Source organism: Eulemur rufifrons, chromosome 11 (genome assembly GCF_041146395.1).
Source record: "Eulemur rufifrons isolate Redbay chromosome 11, OSU_ERuf_1, whole genome shotgun sequence".
Taxonomy (NCBI): domain Eukaryota; kingdom Metazoa; phylum Chordata; class Mammalia; order Primates; family Lemuridae; genus Eulemur; species Eulemur rufifrons.
The window spans coordinates 10,627,988-10,653,951 of NC_090993.1; the positions used below are offsets into that span (position 1 = coordinate 10,627,988).

Sequence of the window (25,964 nt, forward strand, 5' to 3'; positions counted from 1 at the left end):
GTAATGTTTAGGCATCTCTGTTGAATAGCTGAGCGTTTTTTCTTTTATGGTTGGGAGATAAAATGGGGAGAGGGATGACCTCTCAGGTGGAAATAAACAACTCAAGACGTTTCTAACAAAAATTTTACCTTGGAGGGATTGAACACATTTGTTTGAGACTGAAATTGCCCAGCAGACAGGTTTCCTGTCTGAAGGAATTCCTGTAAGAGCCGGAACAAAATCCGTGGGACTGCAGCCTTTTACCAGAAAGAGAGTGAGATTTCAACTCAACCTGTGATGCAGCCAAATCAGTGTGACATGTTTCTCACACTCATCTCTTAATTGGTTGATTAAAGTGATCTATGGAATGAATTTTAAAGATGTTGAAGTAAGGTGCATGGCTCAAGAAATGCAGACACCTGCTCACCCACTCTTCAGCTCATACATGGGAAGTTGGAGATTAAGTGGCGGCAAGCGTCTAAGAACAACTGTGTTCCATTTACTTGTTTACCGTCTGTTTCTGCCAACTGTTTCTTACAAAAGGGCAGTGTTTTCTTTAAACTGTGTGTTGTAAACCCCCAATAGTTCACAGGTTCAAGACCTGCACTTATCATACCCTGGGGCCATTCTATAAAATTGATGACCGATGGGCTGGGTGTGATTTATCTTTTGCAGCGTTTGATGAACTTGTTGAAGCCTACGAAGAGCAAGCCAAAGGGCTTCTGGATGGTGGGGTCGATATCTTACTCATCGAAACGATTTTTGATACTGCCAATGCCAAGGTGAGTGAAGGCAGAAAAAAGGACAGCACTGGGGTGAGGGCTGTGATGAACCCCCTAACGTATTGACAGTAAGAAGATAATAATAGCCATTATCAAAGTTAAATAAATTTCCTGTATTTGCTCCATTGTATTTTGAATGTTTTTATCAGACCAGAAAAATAAGAAAAACTTCAAAACACTATTCTTTTAGCTTTTAAAAAATTTTTCTAATTATGAAAAATATTTTTATATATAGTTACCATAAGTGCATATATGTGTAGGAAATACATACATGCTCATGGTTCTAAATTCAAAAGATACTTAGGCTGGGTGCTGTGGCTCAAGCTTGTAATGCTAGCCCTTTGGAAGGCCAAGGCAGGAGGGTCACTTGCGGTCAGGAGTTTGAGACCAGCCAGAACAAGAGCAAGACCCCGTCTCTACAAAAAATAGAAAAATTAGCTGGGCATGGTGGCACTCGCCTGTAGTCCCAGCTACTCAGGAGGCTGAGGCAGGAGGATCGCTTGAGCCCAGGTTTGAGGTTACAGTGAGCTATGATGACACCACTGCAAGCTAGCTCAGGGAATAGAATGAGACCCTGTCTCAAAAAAAAAAAAAAAAAGAAAAAAAGAAAAAAAAATCATAAATATATGGAATGAAAAGTAAATATTCTTCCCTCTCCTAGTTCCCTGGTGTGTCTAGCTCCTTTCCCGGAGACAACTGCCACTGCCCCTTTGGGAATCCTGACAGATTCTAAACAGATACGAGCATATGTGTTTGTGTGTGTTTGTGTTCCTTGCATATATACAAAGGTAGATGAGCATATGGGGTGAAAGCAAACATCTTTAAACACATGACTTTGCACAGCGTACGTGTGGACGCAATTTCTACAAGTGAAATTGCGGCATCAAAGGCTACATGCTTTGTTCATTTTTATCTTTCGTACCCTCCTTTGAGATTGTTCTCATGCATTGCCCCTCAGCAAGCAGTGTACAGTAGTGCTGATTTCATTACATCCTCACTCACACAGCGTATTATTAAACTCTTTGACCTTTTCCAATTCGACAGATGAAAAGTGGTTTTAATTTGTATTTTTCTTACTATTAATGAAATTGAGCATCTTTCTTTACTTTTAGAGCCATTTATATTTCCTTTTTTTGTGATTTATGTCCTGTGCCCTTGGATTTTTGGTCTTGAGGCTTTTACTAAGGAAATCAGGCCCTTGTCAGTAATGAGTAGCAAATTCTGCCCTCCAGTTTGTTGTTTGACTTTTTTTTTTTTTTTTTGAGACAGAGTCTCACTTTGTTGCCTGGGCTAGAGTGAGTGCCATGGCGTCAGCCTAGCTCACAGCAACCTCAGACTCCTGGGCTCAAGCGATCCTCCCGCCTCAGCCTCCCGAGTAGCTGGGACTACAGGCATGCGCCACCATGCCCGGCTAATTTTTTCTGTATGTATATATTTTAGTTGGCCAAATAATTTCTTTCTATTTTTAGTAGAAATGGGGTTCTCGCTCTTGCTCAGGCTGGTCTCGAACCCCTGACCTCCAGCGATCCACCTGCCTCTGCCTCTTGGAGTGCTAGGATTACAGGCGTGAGCCACCGCGCCCGGCCGAATTTGTCTAGTTCTAAAAAGGAAATTATGATATTTTTGACTTAATAACTTTCTGTTAAAAGAAACCGTACCATCACGGAGAAGGCATGCATTAATTACAGGCTGCATTGTGATTTCAAAAAATTAATTGTGAAAACATTCACATCTTAGAATCAAAAAAATATAATGATAAAAAGATCTGTTCCTCAGAACTTAAAACATGGATTGAGCAGCACAGAGTAACATGGGATTTATACTTTTACAATCCACCCTAAACTCACTGTTGGTTCATATACCTACCACGTATATGAAAAGATGTGGAAGGCAAGAGCTTTCTAATTGAATTTACTTATTAATTTTTATTGAGGGAAGAAAGGAAGAAAGAAGAGCTCTTCCTCAGAGGAAATATTTGTTTGTAGGTGAACTTTGTCAGAGTTTGTTTTGTTTTAGTATGTATAGTATTATACTTGAGAAAGAGGGTCTGAGGTCGTGTGTTATAGAGAAGACAGTTTTCTTCTCCCCAGAGAGCTCTTTGTATGTCTTATCCGAAGAGTTCTTAATCAGGGTGCGTTCTGATCAGGCAGTTAGACTGACCTTGGACACAGTCTTTCAGAAATAAAGATGTTCTTCCTGTTTTCCCTTCACAGGCAGCCTTGTTTGCACTCCAGAAACTTTTTGAAGAAAAGTACGCTCCCCGGCCTATCTTTGTAAGTTCTAAAATGTTGGCGTGATAAATTCTTTTATTAATAATTGCCATTTTAGCGTATGTTTCTTTCCTCCCCTTGGAGAGTAGATCTATTGATGATATCTTTCAGAAACCACCTAAACTTCTTCTGTTCACTTCCCTGCCACCACTTCTAGAGCAGTAACTGTCTTTTATCTCTGGAGAGGCCAGGAAAATGAATCTAGAAGTGGCTGGTGGAAGGCAGGCCGTTCAAAAGACGCCTGGCCGTATTGGTCCTCTAAAGCCAAAGGTTCAAAGACCGTCAGTCTCATTAGGGCCCAGGAAGGGGTGGCCTTGCATGGCCGGCTGCCGTGTACCTGTCACTGAAGACACCAGAATGCCAATTTATTAACCCGACAGGCAGACCTCCATGAGAGTCCTAAGATTGCTAGGTGAGAGAGTAGAATAGAATCCAATCCAGGGTGTTAGGGAAGTCAGATGTTTACCAGCAGGTGGTCGGGATAACCCGAGGTAACTCTGGGAACGGTGCCCCTGATGGGTCTAGACCTGGGAACTCTAAAGCTGTTTTGGTCGCTGCTTTTGCTCTGCGACTTTCCCTTTCCCCTGTCTCTTACCACCTCCCCGCCCCCCCCCCCCCCCCCCCCCCCCCCCCCCCCCGTCACTTGGCACGTGTCTGTTCTGACCCTACAAAGGTGCTGCCTTGGAGTCTGAGCTCCACCGTTCTCTGCCTCAGGAAAGAACAAAGCCAGCTCGTTCATTTTATTTTGTTTTTGTGGTTACATCCTTAGGTCTATGTTGTTGACTTCATTTACTTTATGAATTCAGATTTCAGGAACGATTGTTGATAAAAGTGGGCGGACTCTTTCGGGACAGACAGGAGAGGCGTTTGTCATCAGCGTGTCTCACGCAGACCCGCTCTGGTGAGTGACCTTGACTTGACTTTGACTCCCTTCCGTGGGGATCCTTTCTGCCAGCCACAGAATGTGACCTGGCAGGGGACTGCTTCCACGTATTGCCACTTGTACCACTTCCTTTAAGGCCTTTCAGGCCTTTCCCTAAGGGATTCGGAAGACCACTGCCTAAAAGGGTCAGTTGAGGGACGGCAGAGTTCTCAGACCTCCTGGGCCAGCCAAACGGTCCCCTGTTTGTCTGTGGGTATCTATCCCTCTTGTAGGTAAGACTGTGCTTGGCTGGGTAACGCTTGAAAGCTATTGTCAGTCGCTTACACTTTTAGGTCAATGCCCCTCCCTGCTTATAGCTTGGAATAAGGTGGGAATGCTAAAGCTTAGGTTTTTTTTTTTTTTTTTTTTTTTTTTTTTTTTTGAGACAGAGTCTCACTCTGTTGCCCAGGCTAGAGTGAGTGCCGTGGCGTCAGCCTAGCTCACAGCAACCTCAAACTCCTGAGCTCAAGCGATCCTCCTGTCTCAGCCTCCCGAGTAGCTGGGACTACAGGCATGCGCCACCATGCCCGGCTAATTTTTTCTATATATATTTTTAGCTGTCCATATAATTTCTTTCTATTTTTGGTAGAGGTGGGGTCTCGCTCTTGCTCAGGCTGGTCTCGAACTCCTGAGCTCAAACGATCCGCCCACCTCGGCCTCCCAGAGTGCTAGGATTACAGGCGTGAGCCACCGCGCCCGGCCTAAAGCTTAGGTTTTTATCTTTAAAATTATCATGGTATCCGGGCACAGCTGGTGCACACCTGTAGTCCCAGCTGCTCGAGAGGCTGAGGTGAGAGTGTAACAGCGTAGTCACCCTCCTCCCATAGATACGGAAGGGAGATACTGAGAGTGGGGAACATGGAACAGAGGGAATGGCTTGAAAAAAGTGGCAAAAATATTTTCTGTCTCTTTAAAACATCCTCCACTCCTTTTGGAGAACTAAAACCTCCATCCCTGCCCAGTGGTTGGGAGGGGCAGGGTCAGTCTTCTGTTGTTTGTGCTAAAGGAGATGGCCCAGCCCAGACCTGGGAAAGGGAGGTCCTGAGTGGAGATCAGGGGATTGTCTTCAGCGGAGATGGGAGGATCAGAATCTCCAACTGTAGTTGCACAGCAATTGCCTGAAGCTGAGAGCCCAGCCTTTAAAAGCTCTGTGATTCTGCTTATTATTAGGACGATGGCATTTCAGACAGGAGTCTCCATCTTCCTCATCTGCCAGCAAAGTAATAAAATGTCTCTTTCCTCCTCCCCAAACCACGTGTCCTTGTTCTTCTCATTTGGCCTCGTGGACAAGTGGCCGAGCTTTCAGTCACATATAGTTTATAAAACATTTTCATATATGATATTTAGTTTGAACTTTACCATAACCCTTAGAACTGATTGGGTATTATTTTTTTCATTCAACAGATGAGAAAAACTCAACAGATGAGTTTTCAGATTAGGGACACTCAACCTGTGTTAACTAAACTCCAGATTTTTTTCAGATTTCAAGAGTTTTCCATTAATGTCCTTTCTCTATTCCAGGACCCAATCTAGGATACCAGATTGCATTTAGGAATCATAGTAGAAGAAAAAAAAGTAAAATACGAAAACATAAGCGATTATATGGTCCAGTGGCTTCATGGTTGTTTCTTAAATTCTGGAAGACCTCAGGGGCCCCCACTGTAGAATAGCAGAGACTCTACTTACGGGGCAGGAACCAAGTCCTCGTCTTCTGGACTTCCAGGGCGGCTTCTTTCTATCATTTCATGTTCCTTCCACTTCCAAGATTTTCCTTTTCCCTTTCCTTAAGTACTGCTTTCAGATCAGATCCTTTTTGGCAGTGTTCGCTTGCTGGGATTTCTATCCCACAATAAACCATTAGCCAATCCGTGAACTTATTTAAGGAGTCACATCCGTAGACAGGGTCCTTAAGCTCAGATTATATGAAGTTGGAGTCGTGGGCAAAAATACTCAGTGCTGCAGGGGACCTCCGTGAGGTGGCTTTGACTGTAGTTGAATAAAAATGCTTTGAATTAGGAAATGTGTTGTCCACTTGGCTTTAGATATTTTCTTCTCTTCATCATAACTTTAAGTGCATAAATATTTTGAGTGAGAGATGATGCTTCTAATATCTTCTCTGTGTTTTTCCAGCATTGGATTAAATTGCGCTTTGGGTGCAGCTGAAATGAGACCCTTTATTGAAACCATTGGAAAATGTACGACAGCCTACGTCCTGTGTTACCCCAATGCAGGTGTGTGTTTCAGGGCCTCACACGTGGGGAGATAAAAACACACAAGACACGGGCAGATGGGATAACAGATCTTCATTAAAAGAATTTGTTTTGCAGGTGTTGGTGTATAGTTGACACTCAAAAAGGAATTTTCCAAATGAAAAGTATTTGAGTCTAGACCAGTGTTTCCCTTTAGACCTGAAAGAATAGTTTGGCTCAGGATAAAGCCTTTGAACAGGACATAACTTGCAGGATTGAGCCTAGTCACATAATGACTAGAGCCTTGCTTTTGGTGACAGTGCTTGCCATGTGGATGTGGCCAGAGAGATGGGCACAAGGGAGAGGAGAGGGAGCCCTTTTCTCTGGTCCACTCTATTAGCAGAAGAGCAAAAGAAGAATCTTGTGTGTTGTTACCATTTTCTTCTCTAAAAGCTAGGACTTGTAGTTTATGGTATGTAAATGTTGTGAAGATATTTGTGGACAATTCTCAAACCGTCCAATTAAATATTGGTAATTTGTTTTGGGTGAACCAGATTTCCCTGTGAATGTTTTTGAGCACTGCTTAGCTACTTAGCTAAAATCATTTTCCAGCCTGCTTTCCCCAAGAATATACATTTTAATGCACAATAAATTTTATTTCCCACCAGGAATAAGATAACTAGAAGGGGATGATAAATAAAACAGGGAACTGGATAGTTAGAGGCTAAAGTCTTACTTGGGAAAATGTATTTGAAAGGAGACTAATTGTTTTTAATTGCATGTTAATTGCTCATTAGTTCAAAGGTTGTATTCCTTACACCCCCATCCCTAAGCAGCTAGGTACCAAGAATTTTCATCATGGGAAGGAGATACCAGTGCATCTTTTCTTTCAAATGGAAAAAAAAAATTAAGTTTATTTTCCTCTGTGATTCTTCTTTAAGTGTGGTATTTCTGTGTTTGCCATGTTAATATTATGTATTGTTAAAATTTGAGTTTGCGGGTAATCATTTAATATAAATATAAAATTTTATAGCTATTAATGTTAACCTAAAGCCTTCAAAAATATGATGTGTATTTGTTAAGGTGGTTTCCAGTAATGCTTGAAACATCCTTTCTCAGGTCTTCCCAACACCTTTGGTGACTACGACGAAACGCCTTCTGTGATGGCCACGCACCTGAAGGTCAGGGATCCTCTTTCACTTGGGTTTCTAAGAGACAGAAAGATAGAATTTCAGATTTAAAATATTTAGAAACAGAATTTTTCCTCAAAGAAATCCCGTTGTCCGTGTAACAAAGAAAAGATTAGTTGTTGTGAATTAAGGTGGTGGAGGCCTGGGCAGGGCCCGCTGTCAGCATCCCTGTCCTCAGCTGGCACTGGTGGCCACTGGAGCATTCCCAGCGAGTCCAGCTCAAGCTCATTGGGACTTTGCTCACCTCTGAGACGTTGCTTCCTCTGCACCCCTCCCAAGTGGTGGCTTCTTCCCCTTATGCCCCTCAAACTGCTGGGTGCAGGGTGTCTTTCTGGCCCACCGTTGTCATTTCTGTCATTCTCCCTCTCACCCGTGTACCTGACAGCTTTCCATCCTGGGTCATGAGACCATACCACCCACCACTGCTCCTTATTGCACTCATCTGCTGTCCCCTGGGTCCCCTGTCCCCCATTCCTTAACTTGTTAGCGCCTGTCTCGCAGATACTCTCTTGTCAACTATTTTTGACTTCTTATGGTTCCCATATCTTATGTAGATGATCTTCCCAGTGTTCTGACTTCTCAGATCCCTGACTTTCTCTCTCAGTTACTGTGTCCTTCCCTCTCTTGCCTACGGTCAAACGCTGGACCCATGCTGTCCTATATGTAGCCACTGCCACGTGTCGTAATTGGAGTACTTGAAACGTGACCAGTGTGACAGAGGAACTGAATTTTTATTGAGAAAATTTTAAATTAATTTAAATGTAAAAGCTGATACTCATTTTAAACGTTGTTTGAAACTGTATTATCCAACTCACGTTTATTCAGCTCAGCATAATGGGTTAAAATTCTTTAATATCAGCAGCGAGGCAAATGAATCTCCTGTTGCATTTTAAATGTGCAGAGGAATTCATAGTATCTGAACTGTTCTCCGTGTTTGTCCTTACATCTAGGGCATGTGACATCTTTATGTCTAGAGTTGAGTATGTTTAGCTCTCTTTTTAGCGTAGTCTTAGTTATTCAGGAAATGTAGATGGCTTTTATGCCGAATTGATGGTGAATTTAAAATTCAGATGAACTCATGGAAACTTCGGCTTTTCCTAAATGCAGAGCTTTGCTGTGGATGGCTTGGTCAATATAGTTGGTGGATGCTGTGGTTCGACACCAGATCATATCAGGTAATAGTCACTTCTAAATAGTTTACCTCTTGTCATGGGCTGAATTGTGTCCTCCCAAAATTGCTGTGTTGAAGTCCTAACTCCCAGTGTCTCAGAATGTGACTGCATTTAGAGATAGCGCCTTGAAAGAGGTAGTTAAGGGCCGGGCGCGGTGGCTCACGCCTGTAATCCTAGCACTCTGGGAGGCCGAGGCGGGTGGATTGCTCAAGGTCGGGAGTTCGAGACCAGCCTGAGCGAGACCCCGTCTCTACTAAAAATAGAAAGACATTATATGGACAACTAAAAATCTATATAGAAAAAATTAGCCGGGCATAGTGGCGCATGCCTGTAGTCCCAGCTACTCGGGAGGCTGAGGCAGTAGGATCGCTTAAGCCGAGGAGTCTGAGGTTGCTGTGAGCTAAGCTGACGCCACGGCACTCACTCTAGCCTGGGCAACAAAGTGAGACTCTGTCTCAACAAAAAAAAAAAAAAAAAAAGAAAGAGGTAGTTAAGGTAAAATGAGGTCATACGGTGGACCCTAATCCTATATGATTGGTGTCCTTGTAAGAAGAGGACACAGGGGCACACAGGGAGGGAAGACCACGTAGAGACACAGGGAGAAGACAGCCACCTAGAAGCCACGAGAGAGGCCTCAGAAGAAACCAACCCTGCTGACATCTTGACCTCAGACTTCTGGCCTCCAAATTGTAAGAAAATAAATTTCTGTTTTTAAGCCATCCTGCCTGTGGTACTTGGTTACGGCAGCCCCAGCAAGCTTAAATGCCTTTATACTATGAAAAATTCCAAAAGTAAACGTAGAGAAATAATAAAATGAATCTCTCTATGTGCGTTACACATAGTTGCCATAATTTTCAATGTTTTGCTGTTCTTATTTTATTCATCTTCTAACTTTTCCACCCTGGAATGTGGTAAAAGCAAATCCCAGATATCCTGATATTCTGTTCTTAAATATCTGAGTAATATTTGCATTCTGAAAGAGGGGCGACTCGTGTTGTATTTCTCATTGGCAAATACCTGCCTCGATTCAGTTCTCTCGTGGAAGGAGAACACAGCAAGACGAAGGGAAGTGCCTTCACCTTGCCTGGCACACAGTAGTTGCCTAATTCATGTTTACAAGTGAGTATATGAAGGAAGGGAGTGAAGGAAGAGCATGGCCATGTATGCTTAATTCCTGACAGTTCTGTGGCTTACGGGAAGATTGGAAGTCAGTGAAACAGAACATGTTTAGGATGGCTGTGTTTGTGTTTTCCCCAGAGTGACTGATGAGTGTATTTTGAGCCAGTCGTCTCCCTATTGTGCGTCTGCCTTCGTGCGTACAATGTGTTCACTCTGCTGAATGACTAATGGCTCGCTGCTTTTGGTGACTTCTCTGATGGACTCTTAATAAACATAATTTTTTTAAACATCTTTTAAATAATATCCGAAAGCTATCAGTAGTTGAACATAGCTTATCTTTGGATCACAGACTACCTCTTTTTGTTTTTTAAGTTCATTTCCTCTTCAAACAGAGGAGTTGTTTTAAATATCTCTGTGTGTTTGTGTCTGTGTATATTTATATCTGTCTGTGTATAAATTTGCTGCTTTGACTTAGACATCCACATTACTAACTTGGGAGAAGTAAAGTGAGCAGCTCTTCCTGGTGCCGATAAATTTAGTGGAGTAGCCAGATTTTCCTGATTGATCACAGACATGATTCATTAAAGCCGATAAAGTAGAAGAGAGTGTGAATGACGGAAATGAATTTTTAGGGGTGATCATGTTGGAGCTTTAGTGCTCTACTGCTCTGCACCCTCCCTGCTGTGTGCTCCAGGAAAACCATCTGCGGGACCGATTCCCTCCGCCCTTAGCTCCTCTGTTCCTGTCTGCCCCTCCTCCTCAAAGCTGACGCCTTTTTTTCTGTTAGACTATTAAGCAAGGACATGTTCTGTGTGTGGCTTTGCTAGAGTAAAGGACATCTGCGGATTTGGGGAAGAAGGGGAGGAGGTTTGCTCTTTGCATTTGTGCAAACCGTCAGGTCCTCCAGGTTCACGTCTCTGAAAGCAGAATTGACGTAGCCAGTGCACAGCCGACCGGGCAGGCATATAAAGTTTATAGATTAATTTTCTGCATTACTGAGAAAACTAAAAGGCATAACTATTGCCTGCCCATTTGGAAGCAGGTTTATAATTATATGCATAGTTACATTCAATAGACTTAATTTCATTGCTTGAAATTAGTTTCATTAAATTTATTTTATTCTGAATTAATGGATCTAGCGTTTTCTCTTTCAACTCAGGGAAATTGCCAAAGCTGTGAAAGACTGTAAGCCTAGAGTTCCACCTGCCACTGTTTTTGAAGGACATATGTTACTGTCTGGTAAGTCAGGAAGATGTTGGTGTTTGTGATTTCAGAAACCGTTTGTAGAATGTATTTACTATGTTCATTCTAAGTGGTAGTGATGTTTGTGCCAAAGAACTTGTTTGTTAGGTCAAAGAAGAATACGTATTTTTCTTGGCACTTAAATGAATTATAGGGAAGAACCCTCTTTTTCTGCCAGGCAGGGCAGGAGTGAGAAGACATCAACTTCAGGGTAAAAATGAATGAAGGGTCAGGTGATTTGCCCAGGCAGTGCCTGGGTTAGAACGGGAGCCCTGTGGTTCTGTCTCTTTGTGCACTGTTTTGAAAACATGCTCTTGGCCACAACCTAACAATTTTAATTGTCAGGTTGCTACTAGTAATTGAAAATTCCAAACTGCCAAGGCCCAGTGTTTGGTAATGGCAGCGGCACCTTGCCAGAAAATTTTGTTTGCTTCCAAAATATTATTGTTGTAATCTTACAGTTGCCATGTGTCAACTCTTTAGAAAAAGTTGCAATATTTAGTTTCTGTTAGTTCTCAACAGAATCCTGTAAGCACGAGTTTTGGCATTCAAAGAAGGAACGTTAGTAAAATAGTCATTGTGCCAACTGTTAGAAAAATAACTAAATTTCATATATTTGTCTCAATACTTTGATGAAATTTTAGATGGTAACTTTAAGCCAAAAAAATAAGGCATGATTTTTAGAGAACTTGCGGATAACACATATGGAGAATTATGTTCTTGAATAGCTTTGAATTTAAGATCTCTCTAAATTGAAATATTTTTGTCTCTTATGTTATCCTATGAAAAGTGAAATAAAATACAAGTGACAGCAAAAGTAATGTCACTTTGCTCACTCAGAACATGTTGCACAGAATAATCCCAATGAGTTGAGTGTGAAGTTGGGTTAATAAACATACCGACTATGGTCAGCCTAGCCCTTTTTTCTTTTTATATTCCAGAAGGCAGAGAAGATTAGGAGATGAGATTAGGAAGTGGGATTTATGATTTATGATACTCTCCCTCCCATAAAAGTGGCTTTTGTTCAAATGTAGCAGGAAGCTTTATTTATTTCATTCGTAGAATTTAAAGCTGTGCCTTACTTCAACCAAGCACTAACAGTGAAAATATTTAACCTTTGCCAAAACTGAAACAAGAGAGCTGTTTTCATATGACTGCCTTTAGAATTCATATGTAAAAGACTTCTTTTTCTTCAACTTGAACTTCCTGCACTATCTCTAAATTGCTTTAGCAATCACCTTCAATCAGATTTTAAAAGAGTGACACTAAACACGCTTTTTAAAATTGTTCCTTGATAAATCGCAAGCTGGAGAGAAGTGTGGCTGGCTTTCCTATCAGATGCTTCACATTCATAATAGATCAGAAGTGCTTTGTGTGGGATGCCTTTAGGGAGGTCACGGGAGAACTCTTCAGCATTTAAATGTTGGCATCCCCGCTTGCCTGTCCTGCCAGGATCAGGGATGCCACTGAAGGCCGGGCCGGGCCGTGAGGATCATTTCCAGTGGGAAGAGAAGTCATAGCCCAAACTGCGGGAAGTGATGGTCTCAGTGAACAAGCAGCCTAGAATAGCTTTATAATAATCCAGCTTACATTCATTATTTTCCTCTCTCTCCTATCTGTTTCTTCCTCATCCAATGCCTTGGCAAAGGACTCATAAGCCATCTTCTTTTGTTAACAACAACAGCTATGATTACAGAATCTAATTTTGTGCTTATTAACATTACCCAGTGTTGTTTTTACAATAACATTGTGAGGCAGATACTTTGCTATCTCTACTTTAGAAGCTCAGAGGCTGTGTGGGAAGTTGCCCTGGGTTTTTCAATCAGGTAAGTGATTTGAACCCAAGGCTGTCTGTCCCTAGAGCCTGCCTATAACCACCCAGTGAGGCTGCCTCTCCTAATATTTACGTATAGAACAAAAACAGTTCAGATGGCCAGGGGTGGTGGCTCACGCCTGTAGTCCTAGCACTTTGGGAGGCCAAGCTGGGAGGATCGCTTGAGGCAGGAGGAGTTTGAGTCCAGCCTGAGCAAGAGGGAGACCCCGTCTCTATAAAAAACAGAAAAATTAGCCCGGCGTGGTGGTGCACGCCTGTAGTCCCAGCTTCTCCGGAGGCTGAGGCAGGAGGATCGCTTGAGCCCAGGAGTTTGAGGTTGCTGTGAGCTATGATGACACCACTGCACTCTAATCGGGGAGACAGAGCAAGGCCCTGTCTCAAAACAAAACAAAAAAACAGAAAACAACGATAACCACAAACAAACAAACAAACAAACAAAAAACCCAGTTCAGAGCCTTTTTTGTAGTGAGAATTTACACTGTATGTTTTTGCCTCAGTGTAATGTGTCCACAGGTATTATGTGATATTTGCCCCCAAATTGGCCTGTGACATGGAACATATTATTGCCCCTTGGCAGATAAGGACACAGGCATCGAAGGTCCAGCTGGCTTACCGAGAGCCAGCTCATTAGTGGTGGACCTGCCATGGTGACTCCTGCCTCCCAGGTGTCCACCTGGGGCCTTCTTGATGACCCAGCCCAGCCTTGTTAGTTACGGGTTCTAGGCCTCTGGGTCAAAGAGATCGAGTAGAGCTCTGATGGTGCTGTCGGTGGGAGTCGGAAAGCTCGCTCCACCCAGCTTCAAGCTGCTGTCTGAGCAGATAGTGGTGGAACTACCCTTTTTTGATTCTAACTTCCTTCATGGCTTTTGCCCCAGACTCTTGGTTACATGGGGATACGATGATAATTTCTCCTTCTTTCTCAGAGATACTGTGACTCAGCCTTCTAGGAATATTTGCAACATAAAACACTGAAATATTTCTGTTGAGAGTTCAGCTTGTCAAGTTAAGCTGTAACAAATAAATGTTTGAATCTCCCTAGAGGAGAAGGCTGTTTTTGCGGTCCTGTTTCCACGTTGGATTTCCTATCCGCTCAGATGCGCTATGATTTAGTAACTTCTTTCTTATTGAATATATTTGTGTCTGTCTGTCTCACGTCATCCATATGCATTGTCAGAAATTTTTCAAAATGCTTCTCCTTTTAAGGTCTAGAGTCCTTCAAGATTGGACCGTACACCAACTTTGTTAACATTGGAGAGCGCTGTAACGTTGCAGGATCAAGGAAGTTTGCTAAACTCATCATGGCAGGAAACTATGAAGTGAGCATCTTGATAAAGACCCCGGAGGCATCTGCGTGTCTCCGGCTAGACAGCATGTAAATGGAACAGCTCTCTGCCTTTGATGGGGTTATTAGCAGAGCTGCTAGGAAGTGTGAGAAGATGGTAATAATGTGTCTTTGCAGCAGGCTGGCTGGTGGGAGGAGGAAGGTTTGAAAAATCAAAGCTGCTATTGTCAATATCTGTCAAAAAGGACCGCGTTTGAGGCATGACGTGGAATGAGATGGGTTCCAGGTTCTGGCTATTTCTACTAATCATGAAATAAGTTAAAAAATTGGAGCGTGCACTTCATTTTGGCTTCTCACAAATGCTTGTAGGGAAAGGGAAAGCCAAGAAAATCTCGGTGACCTCGTGACCACATCGCGTGCTGACCGATGAGGGTGTTATCGATCCTGTTAGCTGTAGATGAAAATAAACAAACGAAAGAAATAGGCCCCTGCCTGGGAAAATTATGTGAACTTTATAGCCGTGGTGTTCTTAAGCTCAGTCACTCTGTGGACGAGGTGGACGAGCAAAATCTAATCCACACAGAGCCCACCCGAGAAATCTGGATTTCTGTTTCTTATGCAAATATGCAGTTAAAAGTGGAGGAATTTGGTCTCAGCTTCAGTGATAATTAATTTTGTCCTTCAACGTTTTTCCGCTTTGTTTTTTCATTTTGTTTGCTTCTAAAATATTATTGTTGTAATCTTTACATTTGCCATGTGTCAACTCTTTAGAAAAAATTGCAATATTTATTTTCTGTTAGTTCTCAACAGAATCCTGTAAGCATGAGTTTTGGCATTCAAAGAAGGAACATTAGGCCGGGTGTGGTGGCGCAAGCCTGCAATCCTAGCACTTGGGAGGCCGAGGTTTTACAAGCTTTAGGAAATAGATCTTCCAGAAACCAGTGTCAGAGCTGGTGTAGTTTTCATCCCAAGGAATGGACGCATTAATCCGCCTCTGTGCACCTCACGGCCTCCCCCGGCGGTGGCTCTTCCTTCCCGGTCCCTCAGCCGGCACCTTGTCAGGGCTGGTCGGCTGGTGACTCGGTGCCTGGCCTGAGGACTCGGTGCCTGAGTCCTCTTCCTTTCGTTCTTGCTCCTGTCCACTGCCACTGTCCGCTTCTGTCACACGGTCCTCCACAGTTCAGAAGTTCCACAGGGTGACTTTTTTTTTTTTTTCCTGCATGTGGGATAAAATTCAAACTCCTTAGGCCGTCGGTCCATCCTCTTCCCTGGGACATCAGACTGCACTCCCCATCCCCATCTGTCATCTGAACCTTCTGGAAGTCTTGTTTTTGCCTCTGCTCACGTCTGTTCCCTTCTGAACAAGCGCCCGGTGATCTTCATAGTCATACAGTGTTCTGTAATTAGCTGTGTTTCCCTTGATGTTTTGATTCTTCTTCTTTTTGGCTTATTTTCATTCTCCTCTTTTTTTGTTTGTTTTTTACATTTTTTTTTTATAGTTATTACTCCCTACGATGTCCATGTCCTGTTGATGTTTTGATTCTTACGCTCATTCTGTGGTGTCCCTTTCAGCTCTCAGATTTGATAGATTGGAGACAGAGAGTGGAGAATATTTTAAGAAGATGCAAATGAGTGGGATTAATAACTATCATTTAGTAATGTCTTTCTATATGCCAGTCTCTGTGCTAGGCACTTTGTGTCATTACTCATTTAATCTTAACAGCTCCATGAGATAGATACTGTTGTTATCCCATTTTGCAGATGCGGAAATGGAGGCTTGGGAGGTTAAATTCTCCTCTGTGTTGTTTCACAGCAAGTAAATGATAAAACCCAAGTCCGTCAAGTGCATGTCCTTAACCACCTGGCCGTCTCTGCCACGGAAACAGTAGGAGAGGCGGTAGAAGCAGGGGTAGGTGGGAGGGACTCCTCATGAGAGCCTCGCTTTCCATGACCAGTGGTCCCTCAAGGCTCTGTGGTTCCATGGAGAGAGCACAGACCTGAAAGAAGTTTCAGTCCTGTCTTCTTGCTCAACTTGCTCATCTTTAAACAAACCACTTACCTCTCTGAGCTTCTCTCTCTTTAAGCTGTTACTCTGTGACTTTTCTGAAATATACAGGTCAGACACTGGCGTTTCCATTTTCTAGACTTTGACCTTTGTTGCTTGCTGTCTATCTCCTCTCTGTTTCCTCCAATTCATCCCCCATTGGGCAGCTGGAGACTCCTCTTAGCTTTCTCCATTTCAGTCCAGAGAGATCCTTCCCTTTCCCGGACGTTTAGATAATCTTGGCACTGGACCCACGTATTTTATGGTAGTGCCCAGTAGTTTTTTATGTGGCCATGTCACGTGCCCCCAATTAGATGTAAACCCTTCAAGAACAGGGATTGTGATGTATACTTCTTTTTATTCTTTATACTTTTGAAATCATTACTGATACTGAAAAATTATTTTTCCGCTTTGCTAAATTTAATCATGATTCTTTTTCTCTGTGCGGCCTTGGCTCACTGCAAATGATGTTTCCTTGTGGCATATGCCATTGGAGTTTCATGCATTTTCTGTTAATATCACAATGTCGCTAAAAATTTGATTTTCTTGGGCTAAGAAAAAATCAGGACAACATCAGCATCTACTATTGATTTTATCTTTGTTACTTTATTACACTGTGAAGTGTACAATGAAGACTTAGACAAAAAAAATCCCTGCCATATCAGTAAGTTAGAAAGTATTATTGAATGTGTATATTTTGCTCAGCATTGTTCAGAGTAGGAGGCACACAAGACCTTTCTTGATTTCCAGACACTTCAAATCTATTTGAAGGAATAAACTAGTACTCAGGAAGTCACAAGGAAATGACAATGTAATAAACTGTGTGACAATGGTGTTGAGAGGCCACAGAGCGTTGGTGGAGTAAGCAGTGTTTCCCAAAGTGTGGCCTCTGGAATGTTGATCCTACGAGGTAGTCCTTAAATGGTCAGGAGTGGGAGATGCTGCATGTTGTATCCTGTCTTGGGAGGGCTGCAGTGTATAATAGTGTAGCAAAAGATTTGAAAAGCCTTCCAGTATAAAGACCTGCTGAGATTTATTTAACTCACATTGCTTTTCATGTAACTCCTATTAATAGCCTGCAGTGAACACTCTGCCTATTTCTGGCAAATACTGAAGAGTTAAATAGTTTGGGGTGGTTTCTGTAGGGACTTTTCTTGGAGGAGATGGGACTTGGGACTTAAACAGTGTGGAAGGGAAGGGGACTGCATTCCAAGCAGAGGGGACAACATGATCTGTGGCACAGAGATGGAGACCAGCGTGGCTGGGCCAAGGGTCCCGGGGGGGCGGAGTGGGAGTTTCACTTGGGTAGGAAGGTGGGACCAGCTTGGCCTTGACGGCCTGGCTGAGGAATTTAGATTCTTTGTGGTGGGAGAACAGCCTTGGGATTCCAAGCAGTGGAACGACGTGATGGAAGAGACATGTAAGAAAGGTTACTCTGCGATGAGTGGTGGGTGGGCAGCAGGCCAGGGTCAGGGAGCTGGCTGGGTAGTCTGTACTCTAGAAGGATGACTGGGGAGGGTGGGAGATTACTTTTGTTAGCCTGCCCTCAGGTCTCACCGTCTCCTAATGCTGCTTCCTCTCACGTTCCTCCCTCAGGAAGCCCTGGGTGTCGCGAAGGCGCAGGTGGAAATGGGAGCCCAGGTGTTGGATGTCAACATGGACGATGGCATGCTAGATGGTCCCAGTGCAATGACCAGATTTTGCAATTTTATTGCCTCCGAGCCTGACATTGCCAAGGTTATACAAAGTTCATATTTATCAAGGGAATCTACTTGTCTCGCTCTGTCACTCAGTTAACTTTGTCAGTTGTCCCATTGATCTATCAACTCAAGAACTGGTTTTGTGTTTTCCTGCGTTGAAAGCACAGTGGTTTCTGATTGTCAGCTTTGTCGATTAACGGTAACCTTTTCAGTGTAAAGCAGATTTGAGAGAGAGAGGTGACTTCAGTTTGGCTGTTTCCAAGGCCTTTGGGGTGGGCTGTGCAAACTGATTCTCCTGGGGGAGAACTCACTCTTCACATCTCTGGAGGATATCACCTGTTCCGACCAAATCACTGGTTCCGTTTCTACTTAGACAAGGGAACTCAGTTAATTCTTCCTTACTGCCAGAAGAAGGACCTTTCTAGCCTTGGTAGATTAAGACAAAAATATAAAACAAGATTAAATCAAGATATTGTGTCACTTTTTAATAGGTGAAAGTTAATTTTTGTGTCAGTCCTTTAAAAAGTTTTAGATGGGTTTTAAAAACTTTAAAAATCTTACCTCATTTCTCTTCCATTAAATTTATGATAAGCAGTGATTTTTTTTGAAGTTCCTTTTTAAAGAAACTTCCTTCTGCTTTAAGAGTTGCAGTTTTCAGCTAGGGCCATTGGTTTTTCATTAGACGTCAGCAAACACTGATGTTAGAAGTCTCGTGGTCGATTTTTTTCTTACTGATTTTCCTGAGTTCTGAATAAATTCTTATTATCAGTCCTTTATCTGATGTGTAGTGTGCGAAAATTTTTTCCCATTCTGTAGGTTGTCAACCCTATCAAAAAGTGGGCAAAGGACATGAATAGAAATTTTTCAAAAGAAGATATAAAAATGGCTAACAAACATATGAAAAAGTGTTCAACATCTCTAATCATCAGGGAAATGCAAATCAAAACCACAATGAGATATCACTTAACTCCAGTGAGAATGGCCTTTATCAAAAAATCCCAAAACTATACATGTTGGCGTGGATGTGGAGAGACAGGAACACTCATACACTGCTGGTGGGACTGTAAACTAGTGCAACCCCTGTGGAAAGCAATGTGGACATACCTTAAACAGATTCAAGTAGACCTACCATTCGATCCAGCAATCCCATTATTGGACATCTATCCAGAAGAACAAAAGTCATTCTATAAAAAAGACACCTGCACCCGAATGTTTATAGCAGCACAATTCACAATCGCAAAGATGTGGAAACAACCCAAATGCCCATGAATTCATGAATGGATTAGCAAAATGTGGTATATGTATGCCATAGAATATTACTCAGCTATTAGAAATAATGGCGATATGGCATCTCTTTGGTTCTCCTGGAGAGAGCTGGAACCCATTCTATTAAGTGAAGTATCCCAAGAATGGAAAAATAAGCACCACATGTACTCACCAGCAAACTGGTTTCCCTGAGTGCACATTTGGGAATAACACCAATTGGGTATCGGACAGAGGTCGGGGCTGGGGGGAAGGGATGGGTGTATACCTACTTGATGAGTGCGATGCGCACTGCCTGGGGATTGGACACGCTTGAAGTTCTGACTGGGGGGGATGGGGTGGGGGGAGGGGAGGGGTGCACACCTATATGATGAGTGCGATGTGCACAGTCGAGGGAATGGACACAATTGAAGCTCAGACTCGGGGGGATGGGGAGGCATGGGCAATATATATAGCCTGAACTTTTGTACCCCCATAATGAGCTGAAAAACAAAAAAAATAAATAAATAAAAAATAAATAAAATAAATAAATAAATAAAAAATAAATAAATAAATAGAAGTCTCGTGGTAAGTGCTGAATTGCATTCTCCCATCTTCCATTTGTATCTTAAACTCTTTTTTCTTTTTCTTTTTTTTTTTTTGAGCCAGAGTGTCACTCTGTTGCCCGGGCTAGAGTGCCGTGGAGTCAGCCTAGCTCACAGCAACCTCCAACTCCTGGGCTCAAGCAATCCTCCTGCCTCAGCCTCCTGAGTAGCTGAGACTACAGGCATGTGCCACCATGCCCGGCTAATTTTTTGTATATATTTTTAGCTGTCCAGATCATTTCTTTCTATTTTTAGTAGAGACGGGGTCTCGCGCTTGCTCAGGCTGGTCTCGAACTCCTGACCTCGAGCAATCCTCCCGCCTTGGCCTCCCAGAGTGCTAGGATTACAGGCGTGAGCCACCTCGCCCGGCCCTTATGTTTCTTGATTTTGACCTACTACCAAAATTTATTAGAGGCCAAATTTGGACCAGTTGGGGTAGAGCATAAAAATGTGTTACCGGCATGTTTTCACCAGTAGGGTTGGAACACCAGGCTATCAGCAAGCTCTTTAAAACATTGGCCTGGTATTGTCATTGTGTTTGACCCTTTTCCTAGCAAACGTTTGATTACTAGCATGCCGAGAAAAAGTGAAATCAGTAGCATCCTTGTTCTTTTTTGCTCTCCTTTGAGGGTGTGGCTTAGGAAATTTCTGACTAATCGTTCTTCAGTCCTCAATTGAAACGTCTCCTGCCATGGGCAGCTTTCCTTGAATTCTCCTTCCCTTCTCTCCCGGCTTCATACACTGGATTTGGTGCCCCTGAAATGTGCTTTCATGGCAGCCTGTGGTGCTCATTTGTGCTCTAATGTTTACTGTACTTGGCACCATTGCTTGTTTAATTATTTATCTTTGTAAGCTTCATGAAGCCAGGGACCTGTCTGCCCTACTCTTGTCCCTACGTGGGGCCTAGCATGGCAGTCACTCATTTATTGCATGGCTTAATTAAATAATGTGGCCTAGATCAGCCACCCCATTTCCTTTCTTTGTACCAGTCTCATCCTTCCTTTGAGCCCTTCCTTCCACCTTTCCTGGAACAGAGGTATGAATGTAAAAGGAACCTATTTTCATCTGTGCATTTCAATTTTGTCCTTTATTTTTGTTATATACATTTGTTGAATATTAGATCTACTTTGCCTTTCTAGCATTAAAACTCTTTTTGTTTTTTTCAGTCAGGAACTTGATTTGATTTTCTAAAGGGAAGATAGAATTTGAGTGACATGGTTAGAGGGCTGTTCCCAAAGGACATGAGGCTGAGCATTAACCCCTGAGTTAGATCAGGGATGTCTGAATCCTATTCCATGTGTTTGCTGTAGGGTTTAAGCACTTGAACAAGTAAACTAGTACTGAAGCCAGTGAACTGATCTTACTAATTCCATTCTTATGTATAGCTATGATCTTTGAGTTGTAAATTCCTGGTCCATGCATAGATTCTGTTGTAAGACTGAAATTATTGTAAGTAGTTTGGGCTTTAAGAACAAGTGCATTACAATTTTATCTGTGACACACTACTGTTACTTGTTTACTGGTTCCCTAAAGAAGAAATAGGAATATTTGGGAGCTCCTGGAAGGGAGTTTGTGGTGACCTGTGGCCTCGCTGTGATTTTCTTGCCCTTGTGATCTCAGGTGCCCTTGTGCATCGACTCTTCCAATTTTGCTGTGATTGAAGCTGGGTTGAAGTGCTGCCAAGGGAAGTGCATTGTCAATAGCATCAGTCTGAAGGAGGGAGAGGAGGACTTCTTGGAGAAGGCCAGGAAGATTAAGAACTTTGGAGCTGCTGTGGTGGTCATGGCTTTTGATGAAGAAGGACAGGTGAGTGACTTGTTTTGGCCCAGCTCCATTGCGTTACCCAGGTTAGACAGCAGTGGGAGAAAAGTCTGAAGCAGCTGTATTTATACATACACGCACGTAATACCTGTATGTAGTCATGCATCACTTAACAACAGGGATATGTTCTAAGAAATGCATCATTAGGTGATTTCGTTGTCATGTGAACATGATAGAGCATACTTACACAAACCTAGGTGTTAGAGCCTACTGCACACCTAGGTTATGTGGTATAGGCTCCTAGGCTACAAATCTGTACAGCATGTTACTCTACTGAATGCTGTAGGCAGTGGTAATACAATGGTAAGTATTTGTGTATCTAAACATAGAAAATGTACTATAAAAATACAGTGTTACAATCTTTTGTCCTATACGCAATCCGTCATTGACCTAAATGCCATTACGTAGCACATGGTTGTGTATGAAAATTTAATATGTAATAAAGTCTTTATATCAATGGAGAAAGCTTGAAGTAGTCAATAAATGCTATTGGGATAAATGGCTATGCATTTGAAAGAAAATAAAGTTAGAGCCCTATTTCTCTATACTAAAATACTAGTATACTATGGTATACTAGTAGACCATATACTAAAATAAAGTCTACATTGATTAAAAGGCCTAAATGTAAAAAACCAAAATTGTAAAGAATATATAGGAAAATGTTAATCCCAACTTGGGATGTTAAATTGTCCCGCTGAAAAGTCGTTATCTAGTTATCTTCTGCTACTAGTTTAGTATGGTGGGACCTTTCCATGTAATTTTTATTTTCATCAAAGATATATCTGCCAGTAGAGGAACAAATAGTTCTGTAAAGCTTTTTATGAAAAACAGAAGTCTCTAGCCCTCCAGATCCCAAGGCAGCCACTGTCACCCTTTTAAGCTGATTCATGTAGCAGTTGCCTCTTTGTCTTCGAATTCCGGTTTTAGTTTTATTTATTGACTTCCTGTGGTGGGTAAGGATTTAGCTTTCCACCATTCCCTGCCCCCACTCCACAAATATTTACTTTTGTCCCCCACTCCTGACACAGTTCGTTTTAGTTATAACCATTTTGCGTGCCTAATTGTTCGTGTACAAGCTGAGCCACGCAGTGTACTGTGCTTGCTTTTCCCTGCCCACACCGTTTGTTTTCCATGAAGTTAATTTTTTTTTTTTTTTGTTTGCTTTGTTTCCTATATATTTCACCTTTAGAATGTCCCCTAGTTGTATAAATCTCTGGAGTATCCAAGCACATTAAGTGGATTGTCATTTTAATTTCTTGAAGGATTCTCCCTCCAGGTCTTCCGACTGGGCCTGGAAAGGCTGCTGAGTAGCCCCCTGCACAGCTGTCACTGGGAGATGTCCCTCACCTTCCTCCCGGGCTTCCTCCTGCCTGTCTCTTAGGTTTTCCTCCAAGAATAATTTTCTCATTCTCTGTTAATCACTCCTTTGGTGGTAGCTTCTGGGAAAGAAAGCATGGCAGTAAGTATTTTTGAAGCCTTACATGTCTGAAAATGGCTTTATTCTACTTTTATCCTTAATTGACAGTCGTACGGATATAGGAGCACAGGCTTGACTTGTTCAGTGTTTTGGAAATATTACTCCATTGTCTTCTGGTTTCCACTGGTATTAGTATGAAGTCTAGCGCTATAGTAACTCTTTTTTTTTGAGACAGAGTCTCGCTCTGTTACCCAGGCTAGAGTGAGTGCCGTGGCGTCAGCCTAGCTCACAGCAACCTCAAACTCCTGAGCTCAAGGGATCCTCCTGCCTCAGCCTCCCGAGTAGCTGGGACTACTGGCATGCACCACCATGCCCAGCTAATTTTTTCTATATACATATTTTTAGCTGTCCATATAATTTCTTTCTATTTTTTTAGTAGAGATGGGGTCTCACTCTTGCTCAGGCTGGTCTTGAACTCCTGAGCTCAAACGATCTGCCCACCTCGGCCTCCCAGAGTGCTAGGATTACAGGCGTGAGCCACCGCGCCTGGCCCTAACTCTTGATTATTTTTGTGTTATTTATTTTTCCACTTTCTGGAAGCTTCTTGGATCTTTGTCCACAGCGTTCTAAACTCTCATGGCAATGGGCCATCGTTATGTGGCCACTCAGTATAGTCCCTTTCACTCAGGAAGTACACAGCCGCAGTTACAGGAAGTGGCCTTGAACTGTTTCAGACTCTCTTTGGGTACACGTGTTATTCGGCTATTGGATGTTTTGGACAGGCTGCCTGATTATCTTTTCTCGCCTATTTTCCAACTCTGGTGTTTGCTTTGCTCTGTATAGATTTCCATATCTACATTTATCCTCCAAAACCCTCTATTGAGTTTTCTTTCTTTTTCCAGGAGCTCCTTTTTGTTGTCAAAATGTTCCTTTTAGAAATATATATATATATATATATATATATGTATATATATGTGTGTGTGTGTAGCAACATGTTACTTTTTAATGAGGCAAATATCTTCACCTACATCCTGAGCCTCCAGCAGATTCCAGGCCTTGTTCTCATCCGTGAGGGGATAACAGAGAAGAAAACCTAGTCCCTGTCCTCCTGTGATTTACAGTCTTAGGGAAAAAGGGAATAATGAATATAAATATACGTGTATGTATATGTGTAGCTAATAAATAATGTGTGTGTCGATGATGTTGAGTACGGGGAGGGAAATGAAGAGACGGATCGGAGTGCGGGGTGGGGACGCTGTTTTATGTAGGCTGGTTTGGGAAGGCCTCCTGGATAAGGTGACGTTTTAGAAGCAGCCTGAAGGCAATGAGGAAGTGAGCAACGTGAAACCTGGAGGGAAGGGCGTTCTGGGCAGAGGAAGCCTTAAAGTAGATACGTGCTCATCATGTCTGAAAACCAGCAGGGAGGCCAGGGTGGCTGGAGCAGAGGAGAGGAGGAGACTGGGGGGATGTGAGGTTGGAAAGGTAGCAGGTCAGATCGTGTGGGGCCTTGTAGACCGTTGTTAACACGTTTGTTTAACGAAAGCTGGGACATTGCTGAAGGGTTTTGAGTAGAGGAGTAAATGTGATCTGATTTATGTTTTAAACCCCTCCAGTTCTTTGTGGAGAATGGTCTGTTGGGATAAAGTGGAACTATTGGAGTTTATTGCTGTAATTCAGATGAGACATGTGACGGTGAAGACCAAGGTGGAGGCAATAGAGGATGTTAAAAGTCACTTGTTTATATATATATGTTAATACACACACACACACACTTTTTTCTTTTTCTTTTTTTTTTTTTTTTTTTTGAGACAGAGTCTCGCTCTGTAGCCCAGCTAGCGTGCAGTGGCATCATCATAGCTCACAGCAACCTCAAACTCCTGGGCTCGAGCGATCCTCCTGCCTCAGCTCCTTAGTAGCTGAGTCTATAGGCACGCACCACCATGCCCGGCTAAGTTTTCTATTTTGATTAGAGACAGGGTTTTGCTTTTACTCAGGCTGGTCTTGAACTCCTGAGCTCAAGCGATCTGCCTTGGCCTCCCAGAGTGCTAGGATTACAGGTGTGAGACACTGTGCCCAGCCTAGATATATTTTTAACGTAGAGCCAGTGGGATTTGCCTTCACATTGGGTATGGGTTGTGAAAGAAAGAGGAGTCAGCGATGATTTTAGGGTTTGTTGGCCTGGGCAATTGAAAGGATGGAGCTACTGAGATAGGAAGGACTGTTAGAGAAGCAGATTTGGGATGGGGAAGGAGAAATTTGGGTTTGGACATAGTGTGTTTGTGGTGGGTACGTTGAGTGTGCAGATACGTGAGTCTGGCTTTCATGGGCAAAGTCTGGCTTGGAGCTAGGATTCCTTTGTTTGGGAATTATTTGTACATAGATGGTGCTTAAAATAGGGAGACTGACTGAGCTCACCAAAGGAACGACTGTCGAGAAAAAGTCCTAGGACTGAGTCTTGGAGCTGCAGTGCTTAGTGGCGGGGGAGAAGAGGAGACACCATCAGGAGGATTTGGGAAGGAGCAGCCTGTTTGGTAGGAGGGGAGCCAGAGGAGAGGGTTCACTTAGAATCCAAGTGAAGAACAAGCTTCAAAGAGATGGGCATGATCAGCTATTTAAAGAAGTGTGGGTAGATCAAATAGGATGAGACCAAGAATTTACCATTGGGGCCGGGTGCGGTGGCTCACGCCTGTAATCCTAGCACTCTGGGAGGCCGAGGCGGGTGGATCGCTCGAGGTCAGGAGTTCAAGACTAGCCTGAGCAAGAGCGAGACCCCGTCTCTACTAAAAATAGAAAGAAATTATCTGGCCAACTAAAATATATATATACAAAAAATTAGCCGGGCATGGTGGCACGTGCCTGTAGTCCCAGCTACTCGGGAGGCTGAGGCAGGAGGATTGCTTGAGCCCAGGAGTTTGAGGTTGCTGTGAGCTAGGCTGACGCCACATCACTCACTCTAGCCTGGGCAACAAAGCGAGACTCTGTCTCAAAAAAAAAAAAAAAAAGAATTTACCATTGGATTTAGAAATAGGGTCATTTGTGATCTTGCCTTACAGTTTCCAAGGCGATGAAAGCTTTGTTGGAGAGGGTTCAAGAGAGAGTAGGAGAAGAATAGAAGCGGCAAGTGTAGGCAACTTTTTTGAGTTTTGCCATAAAC

The 25,964-nt window shown here is 42.8% G+C and overlaps 1 protein-coding gene across 3 annotated transcripts in view; it reads left to right on the forward strand.

Annotated features, from left to right (window-relative positions):
• The window catches only part of MTR (5-methyltetrahydrofolate-homocysteine methyltransferase), a 94,542-nt gene that overhangs the window by 16,242 nt on the left and 52,336 nt on the right, over positions 1 to 25,964 (forward strand). For all 3 annotated transcript variants that reach the window (XM_069484570.1, XM_069484572.1, XM_069484571.1), the window contains exons 6-15: positions 655 to 761; positions 2,975 to 3,034; positions 3,838 to 3,932; positions 6,084 to 6,184; positions 7,262 to 7,323; positions 8,440 to 8,507; positions 10,783 to 10,862; positions 13,903 to 14,015; positions 17,622 to 17,762; positions 21,193 to 21,378. In XM_069484570.1, the coding sequence (XP_069340671.1) occupies positions 655 to 761; positions 2,975 to 3,034; positions 3,838 to 3,932; positions 6,084 to 6,184; positions 7,262 to 7,323; positions 8,440 to 8,507; positions 10,783 to 10,862; positions 13,903 to 14,015; positions 17,622 to 17,762; positions 21,193 to 21,378 (1,013 nt within the window). The remainder of the gene's footprint in view (positions 1 to 654; positions 762 to 2,974; positions 3,035 to 3,837; positions 3,933 to 6,083; positions 6,185 to 7,261; positions 7,324 to 8,439; positions 8,508 to 10,782; positions 10,863 to 13,902; positions 14,016 to 17,621; positions 17,763 to 21,192; positions 21,379 to 25,964) is intronic.